The 9,489-nt window shown below is 35.7% G+C and overlaps 1 protein-coding gene across 1 annotated transcript in view; it reads left to right on the top strand.

Moving 5' to 3' along the window:
- ASXL2 (additional sex combs like 2 (Drosophila)) overlaps window positions 1-9,489 on the top strand; it is a 200,668-nt gene that overhangs the window by 159,339 nt on the left and 31,840 nt on the right. The window contains exons 7-8 of the mRNA XM_006835227.1: window positions 2,662-2,788; window positions 3,574-3,717. Coding sequence (XP_006835290.1) covers window positions 2,662-2,788; window positions 3,574-3,717 — 271 coding nt within the window. The remainder of the gene's footprint in view (window positions 1-2,661; window positions 2,789-3,573; window positions 3,718-9,489) is intronic.

Below are 9,489 nucleotides of genomic sequence, written 5' to 3' on the forward strand. Positions count from 1 at the left end.
GCTGTTGAGTCGATTCCAACTCATAGCAATCCCATGTGACAGAGCAGAATTACCACATAGCGCTTTCTAGTCTATAATCTTTACTGGCGCAGGTCTTTTTTTCAAAATCCACTTTTTCAAATAATTGTTAGAAAATTATATATTGTATTCTCATATGTCTTCTTTTGTTCCCTCAGTGTTACATTCATATATAATGTTGCTGTTTTTTTTTAAATACTATTTTCCCAAAGTTTATCTATTTCGGGAATATTTTCAAAGAACTAGCTCTTTGACCAATAAATATAAACTCATGTTAGAGAAACGTTAAAATAACAGATTATTTTTACTATCAGAATAAATTATGGTGCTTAATTTTATTAGACATTGGCAAATTTGTGGGCAAGCAGCTACTTGTAATTTGCTGGTATAATATAATTTAATTGTCGCCACTTTAGAGTAACATTTTTGCAATATCTATTAAGATTTAAAGTACAATACCCATGAACAAATGAATGAGCTTTTTGGAATCTGTATTAGAAAAATAAACATACACACATATACATCCATACAAACATGCATACAAAACATACAAAAAGATACTTGCATTTAAGTTTTTATTAACAACTTGGAAATTACCTAGTATCTATTAATTAGGAAACTACATAGCAAATGATAACATAGCCATATGCTGTATATAATTATGCACAAGTAGAAGTTGAAAAATTATTGAAATAAAAACATTGAATTATTAAATTAAAATTATGCTATATATATATATACATTGAATGATACTATTTATCAAAGCAGTATTATATAGTTTATAGAAGTATAAATATATATACATGTTGTTAAGTGCCGTCGTGTCAATTCTGACCCATAGCAACCCTGTATAGGGTTTCTGAGGAGCAGCTGGTGAGCTTGAACTGCCAACCTTGCAGTTCAAATGGCTTTGCAGTCTGGTGCATTAACCCACAGCACCACACCAGGACTCCATATATACATAGATATATGTAAATAAAAATAAGTTCAACGCAGAAAATTAATTGCATGACTAAATTTAGTCATATGAGAATTGAGACCTAAGTCTAAGGAGTGTTGTCCATTAAAGAATTTAGCTTTATGCTAGAATTAAATGGTAAAAATATTTTCATGTAATTAAGTTAATTAAAATTTTTTTTTAAAATGGTTTAAACATTATATAGGTCTTAAAATGTTTAAGGCAAAAGTGCTTTTATTTAAACAATCCACATTTGATGATACTATTAATTACTGCTTGCCTGGATATTCGGTAGCACTAGTAATGTAGCACGTTCTTCAGAAAAACGTAACAATTATAAGGTACTTCTTTTCCATAGAAAAGGCAAGTATTAAACTTGATTAGCTAAACTATTATACGTACACTGTGCCTGTGCCTGTGCCTGTGCACTATATTCCTGTAATTGCAGGAGTCAAAATAGCGTATTTTCTTCAGGAGTATTAGTATGCAATATTACATAAAGTAGGTTGTTGCTCCCAATGTGTGTTTTTCCAATTGTACTAGCTAAGAAAAATTACTTCATTAGTAGTTATCCTCCACCATAAATGAGGATTTTTTTTTAATATTGCTTGCTTTTAAACAGGGTTGATAAACTACTATGTACAGTTCTTGTCATATTCTGTTTCCTTCTTATTTCCAAATTTACATCATCACAGCAGAAATACTAGTAAATGGATACTGCATTGACTTAGAATGACCTGGGTATTTTCTGGTTGTGATTGTAAAGGATAAGACAATAAATTATAGTATATAAACCATAGTCAAACAACACTACCACTTCTTATACTTTCAGCCTCCCTTCACCAATTGTAAATGTTGTCAGTGAGTTTCAGCCAGATGTTTGAAGGTTAAAGCTTGAAACAGGCAATTAGCATAATGAAGAAAAAAAAATTCAGAGTTTGTGTTTTGTTATGTGTTGTTTTTTAAAACATTGAGTTAAGAAGATGCTTTTATATGTTTTCATGATGCAATTTATGGGAAGTTTTGGTTGTTCTGTTCATTAGTATTGTCTAGTTTATTTTTAAAGTAAGGATATCATAAAAATACAAAGATTCTGAAAAAGCCAGAAGGAATCACACTATTATTAGACCAGTATTTTCTAATCTTCCTTCTTTTCTAATTAGCATTGTCATAGGTTATTAGACCAAATCTCACGACTCATACCCAATATCTAACACAAGTAGTAAAATGCAACCATTTCAACCTTTTGTCCACAGTATGCATAATCTGAAAATGTACATGAACTAAAAATATTTGCATTCCTACATAGAAGTGATACAAATGTGACTCATTTTAATGCTGTTCTTAGCATACAAATTCCTTACAATAGCATATAAGATTCCACTTTTGCTTTTACATGTTTGGGAAATCCCTGGTTTACTGGTGTTTTTAAGTTCTAAAAATTGTTAATGATTTTTCATAGGTATATAATACTGGCAAAGCCCCCCAGGAACTCTTCCCCCCCCGCCCCCTCCCCACACAGCAACTATTATAAGGGTCATTTTAGGCATTGTTGTATTTAGTTGGTTTAATTTTTGTCTTTTTGTTTGTGTTGATAGAATTGAAAGATACTAGATGATAGCCACTTTTTATTATTACTAAAACCCAATTTGTTTTGTTTCTTATAGTGAGTTTTCTCATTATAGGCACTAAAGCAGCAACAACAGAAGAAGCAGCAGCAGCAATGTAGATCAAGCATGTCCATCTCTTCCAACCAGCATCTTTCTCTAAAGACTGTCAAAGCAACCAGTGACTCGGTGCCTGCCAAGCCTGGTAGGCAGATTGGACATTTTTTTTTTAATGGAAGATTCTTTTCTTCAGTATTTTCTGTTGGTTTCTAAATTTGTACTCCACATCATTTATCTTGATATTAACATACTTATTGACATAACCTCTGTACTGTCAAATCAATATATAAATTCTTCTAGGAAAAATGGGAGAAATTTTAATGTAAAATAATCCTTTTACATTATTTAGTTATAAAAAGCATCAATGGAACTTGCTTGTAGGAATGAGATCATTGGCCAGCTCCAAGATATCTAACTTAATAGTATTTGGAAGCCTCTACTTAGTAACTTCATCATACTGATGTTTCCAAAGAGCTTCATATGGAACTCTTGGCCAATTCTCCCGTTTAAAATTTTTTAAATTTTCTTAAGACTACCTACCTACCTTTGAGTTTCCACTGGACATGTCCTTAAGACCTTTGGATTTTGTTGCTGTTGGTTTGGTTTTTAATCTATTCTAGATGCCATCTTTGTATTTTATTACACAATTCCATTTGAAGACACAGACTGATTATGTGGCTTTACCAAATTTAACCTGTGTCTTATAGAACTTTGAATTTTTATTTTAATGAAAGAGAGAACACTCAAAGCAAATGGTGTATTGCTTGAAAGGAAGGGAATTACTTGATTTGAATTTTGACTGTCAGACTCAGGGTTATGTTTCCTTATATGTACCCCATTTAGTTACATTGAATGATTCATCATTTAAGTGATTGATTGATTTGGATCTATAACCTCAGTGCCACTAGTCATTACATGTTTTTTCCCTAGCAATATGGGAAGGAAAGCAATCTGATGGACAGTCAAGCATCCCCCAGAACTCAAATTCCAGCTTTTGTTCTTCAGTTAAAGTGGAAAATCCTTTGCTAGGCTTGGGGAAGAAGTCATTCCAGAGGTCTGACAGGCTCCACACAAGTAAGTGAAAATTGTAAAGACTTCAGTTGCCTTAATTTGCTAGCTATCTTTGTTTGATACTCATTGGCTATTTTGCTTAGGATTGGGGCATGATTTGAGTTATATAGAAAAGATATTAGACATTATTTCTCTCTTTTAATAACAACAACAGTTTAAAAAAATGGAGGAATTCTGCTAGCATGTCTTTCCTTCTTTTTGTTTCTCTATTTACCTTTGAACTCTTGACTCTCTTCATGTTCTCCTTTTCCTACCCTTTTCAAACTTGACCTTAGAGAAAGATCTAGTATCAGTCATTTTGCGATTTCTTTATCTTGTTGTTATGTGCCGTCAAATTGGTTCCAACCCATAACAACTCTGTATAGGGTTTCCAAGAAGCATTATTTACATTTTAAGCTTTTTATCTGTGAATGGGAAGGTAGATGTACGTATAGTTAAATATGGCAAACGGAATCTTTGCTTTTCCTGCTCCCTCTGAAAAAGGAGAGTATGGAAATGGAAAAGATTAAATTCATAAGGATCAAGAAGACAGCAGCTGTGATGTGAACAAATTTTGAAAGATGGATCTAGATGGAGGTTTTTCACAGATCTTAGACTATCTGCCAAGCATATTCTAGTAAGAAGCAAGCCACTTAACAGCTGCAGAACACTGGAAAGGCTCATGAAGGGGATACAATCATATATCACAGAAGGATCAGCCATAAGATTACAAAGAAGGATGTACATTGAAAGTGTATTAAGCAACAGTTTAATGCCTTACCCCAGCAGGAAACTTGAAATTTAAGATGATGTGCAACCAAATTCAGGGATACCACATAGAGCTGAGCACAAAGATGAGACACTACTAAAATCAGGGTTGTTGTTGTTGAGTGCTGTTAAGTCGGTTCCAACTCCTAGCAACCCTGTGTTGGGTTTCCAAGTAATGGCTGGTGAGTGTGAACCACAAATAACTGAATAGTTGATCTTCCTACTTAGCTTCTATAATACTAGTGTTTAGCTGCAGTGAAGATGATATTGGCAACTGTCTCTACACCTAAATGAAACACTGCCTTCTGCATGATTAGTTGCAGATCAGACTGTTCTGATCCAGAGGGCTTTCATTGACTGAGAGAGCTTCCTAACCTGTCTTAGACTGAGAGCTCTGATAACACCTGTCCTGTATCATAGCAGTATGCAAACCCTCTACTGACAGACAGGTGATGGCTGAACTTGGGATTCCCAAAACGTCTACCAGGGAATCACCTTTGCTGTTGTTGTTAAGTGCTGTCGAGTTGGGTCTGACTCATAGTGACCGTGTATAGGATTTCCAACTAGTGGCTGGTGAGCTTAAACCACGGAATTACTGTTCAAACCGACTTTGCAGTCTAGCATATTAATTTGCAGCACCACACAAGGACTCCGAATCACCTTTATCTCCCCAGAATGCTAGTAGTGAACCATATTTCTACCATAACTGCTTGCTTTCGCCTCCTCACCATGCTCCAGCAAATTACTGGTGGATTTGTTCCTGGAGACATTGAATTGCCTTAGAATAATCCCTGCAGGCAAGTTTATAGGTTCACTATTAAACCAATATTACCCTGATTAAACTTCTGGGAAGCTTATCAGTTTACAAGACCCACCCACCTATACCCAGAGTTTCCAGTCATTTTGTGCTTCTCTCTTAAATATAATCGCTAAAGATGACCAGACATTAGGGAAAATGTGAAATATAGGAACTCTTAGGAAAGTGAGACGGTTGAAGAAGCTGGAGAAAATTTTAAAACTATAGTAAGAAATTAGATGAAAGGGTTCTGTGATACAAATTTGAAAATTATAATAAAAATACTGAAAGGGGTAAAGTTTTTACAAATTAATAGAAAATAGATCAAATAGATAAACATGTTTAACAAAAGGGAAGAGGTAAGAAAATTAGAGCACTAATGCAGGAGTCCAATACCCTTAAAAATAAGGACTACTAGAGAAAAATTGAAATAGTATAAGAGAAATAATATAAAAACACTTCATAGAATTGAAAACCAAAGAATTTGAAATTGAAAAGATTCCAAGAAACATGAATTTTTAAAAGCCTGCACTACGGTATATTATTTAGAAATTTCAGGCATCCAGGATAATGAAAAGATTTGAAAAGTCTCCAGAGAGAAAGAAATATTTATATACAAAGATTTAAGAATTGAGATGGTAAACATTTCATTAGTAACTTAAAAGTCAAAAGACAGTGCAGCAGTGCCGAAAAAGTTTCCAGAGAAATGTATTCAATATTTATTCTGCCCTTATCTATGCTTTCCAGATCCATCTAAACCATTAATTTGAGGATGCAATGCATATATTTTCAAATACATCCTTTTTTTAAGTTTTTATTGTGAATTAAGTGATAGTTTACGTGGAAGAACATTAGTTTTACATTCATCCTATCATATTTCATTTCATTGCAATGATTACAATCCCCTCCATGCATCATCAAACAACCAAAGGGTACCCACCCCCCTGCAAGCCTGTCCCCCAGCTGTAAGCACATAGATCGTCTTCCTTCCTGAGTCCATAGTTCCCAGCCACTCCATCTCTCCACTTCATCATCTCTGCCTCCATCTCTGGCGTCACTGCTTTCTATGGATAGGGTCCCACACTCCACTCTTCTACCTTGATGGTCCCAGGGACCTCTGCTCCTGGACTGCAAAATCTACCACTCCCCTCCTTTTGTTAAAAAATGTCTACCTTTACATTTGCAACACTTACAGTCAGACCTGATAGCAATTATTCACTATTGTACCATTAGAATCTTATCCCATCTCCTTTCATCAGCCTCATCCAGCCAGGTTGGAAACCACTCAGTGGAGAGTCTACCTTCCTCCACACCCTCTGAAACTAGGCTCCCTCTTGAAAGCTTGTAAGCCCGTCACTTCGTGCCTTTGTAATGCTCCCAGTTTGGGTAGCCAGTGTCTAAGTTGCCCATCCCTGTCAAACCTGGGTACCGAGGGGGTGGGGTGGGAATGATCCACGCTGTAAAGATTCATTCCCTCTTTTGAACTACTACATCCGTAAATATCGGTAAAGTTCATCAAATTGTAGCGGATTACTCTTTTTTACCTCTTCTTTCTTCCTCTAGTTGAGCTCTGATCATCCAGCCATTGAAGCCAGGTCAAGTGGGTACTATCTGCAAGTATGGATGTACTTGTGCATCTCTCCTCACTTCATATCAGCTGGACGCCTCACTCTCCTCTCTGGTCCTCCGTGGCCATGTCCCTGTCTCTGGACCCAGGAGTCACCAGGTCTTGCCATAATGCTGGCCAGCCAGGTCTCAACCCGGGTTTACAGGAGTCTATTGAATGTGATCAGACTTAGTTCACAACTTCATTGCTGTTTTTCTCCCACTTCCCCTTATCACTCTGGTCACCAAGCAAGACCACATGCCCACTCTTGTATTTCCTTTGAGTCTTAGTTTTGGAAGGGGGTTTGCCCTGAGGGGACCTGACCGCTTGCCTTGATGGCTCCCAGGTAAACAACTTGCTTGTTCTGTAATAGTCAATCAGACTTTATTTATTGTTATTGATTTTCCTGCTGGTCTTTCTTTCAAGAAGTATCTTCTGTTCTTTTAGCTGCTCTAGTCTGGTCTGCTTGTCCTTTCAAGTGGAAATTTCCCACCTCAGAAGATTCTGGATGCCCATCAGGATTCTACCTATGTCTTATGCAATGCAAAGGCTCCTCAGGCAGCCTCCCTCACTGGGCAAGTTCTAGCCCCATTTTAGGTATTCCAATCAGTTATAGGATGAAGACGGACTTACAAGCTTTGTATGGTGATGTTTCTGGCTATTCCTTTCTCTCACCTTCAAATGTCTGTTTTACAATAGTAGGCAAAGGAAACCAAGATTCAAAACTCAGCCAAGAAATGCATTCTTTTTAATAACCTGGCTTGATTCTAGGTAGATTTATAAATTTGCACATTTTTCTGGGAGGCAATTTGGAAGTAATTTCCCAAATTTAAACTTAAATGTTCTTAGGTCATTAATTTTGCCACTAGGAATTTAAAATGCTCATGTATTAAACAAAGATTTCTAGATTTGCTAATACCCCAAGCATAGGTTTAGGACCCCAGTGATGGTAAGGAACAGAATAAAGTTCCTTTCTTACAGAGTCTATATTCTACTTAAAGTCATAATTTTAGTTTCTTCATTCAGGTATAATAGAAATGTGGCTGTACATAATGGAGAAATTAGGAAAAGAAAATTTCTAACTTAACATACAAAACTAGGATTAATTAGTTTAAAAGGCATCGTGTCTTTTGAGTTTGCTATAATGGCCAAGAAGTAAATGAAAATCTTTGTCTTACATGCAAACAAACTTTAATTAAAGGAAATAGTATTAGAATATTTACAATATAGGCATCATTGAATATTTTAAAAATACATGGAAATGCAGCCTTTTTCATGTAAAGCATAATTATTTACTTGAAATATTTTTTGGTTAATATTGATATTTATTTTAACTTGAAAAAAATTGATGGTGTGTAGTATATATTTTCACATCTCAGATTCATTCAGAAGAATAAGCATGGGTCAGATTTGAAGAAAAATGTAATAGAATCAGATAACTTAAACTGCAAAAAGTAAAGTGAAAATCAGAGGACTTAAATTGCTAATCCTAAAAGTGAACCATCTTGTCTAAAGGCACATAAAAGTATCTTCAGTGTACATTTTGTCAGTAATAGATCAGAATAGTTTACAGCTGCTTCAGAGACTCGCTTAAAAAGTTAAAGTTACCTAAATTATGATTTAGATGTGAAGGAGCATAATGAATACAAAAATAAAAATTACTCCAGGAAGACTGACAGATTTTATCAATTATATGGGGAAAGGAAACCATGATCTTGCTTTGTGGTCAATACAGCCATTGAAGCATTGATTATACAAATAAAAACCTAGTAGCGATCTATATGATCATTACTGAAGATTCAGTTAATTTCATTATGGTACTTCATATGTTGGAATACTATGCATCTTTTGTGTGTGTGTGTGTGTGAACTGAGTGTGATAGTTTATATGGGAGAACATTGGCTTTACATCATTGTTTCATTTGTAATGATTACAAGTCTCCTCCGTGCATCATTATTCAACAGTATTTGCTTTCATTCCCTCTGTTTTTCTATTCTTTTTTTGGGGATGGGAATGGGGGTGGGGAGTTGTACACAAAAACACTCAGGAATATATAACCATTTAAAAAACCAAAGGGCACATTCTGCAAGCCTGCCTCCTGGCCGACAGCACCCAGTCCCTATCTTTCCATGAGTCCAGAGTCCTCAGCTGTTCCCTGTCTCCATGTCCTCATGTCTGGTGTCTCTACTTCTCTGGATAGGGTCATGCATTCTGCTTGTGCTCTTCTCCCTTGATGGTCCTTGGGTCTGGATTGTAAGATTAACTATTCCCCCATTTTGTTATAAAACTTCTACCTTTACTATTGTGACAATCGCAGTTTGTCATGATAACAATTACTCACTATCGGATCATAAGAATCTTATGTCCATCTCTCTTCACCAGACCCTTCTAGACAAGATGAAAACTATTCAGTGGGAACTTTACCTTCCTCTGCAAATTCTTAAACTAAACTCCCTCTTGAAAACTTGTAAGCCAGTCAGTTTGTGCCTTTATCACCCCCTCATTTTAGGTAGCCAGTGTCTTACATTGCTCTTCCCTATCTACCCTATATACACAGGGGATAGGATTGATACTTGATATGAAGACTCCTTCCCTCCCTGTTGGTATTTTGAGCTACTGCATCCAT

The sequence above is a fragment of the Chrysochloris asiatica genome, unplaced genomic scaffold, assembly GCF_000296735.1.
Source record: "Chrysochloris asiatica unplaced genomic scaffold, ChrAsi1.0 scaffold00016, whole genome shotgun sequence".
NCBI classification, from domain to species: domain Eukaryota; kingdom Metazoa; phylum Chordata; class Mammalia; order Afrosoricida; family Chrysochloridae; genus Chrysochloris; species Chrysochloris asiatica.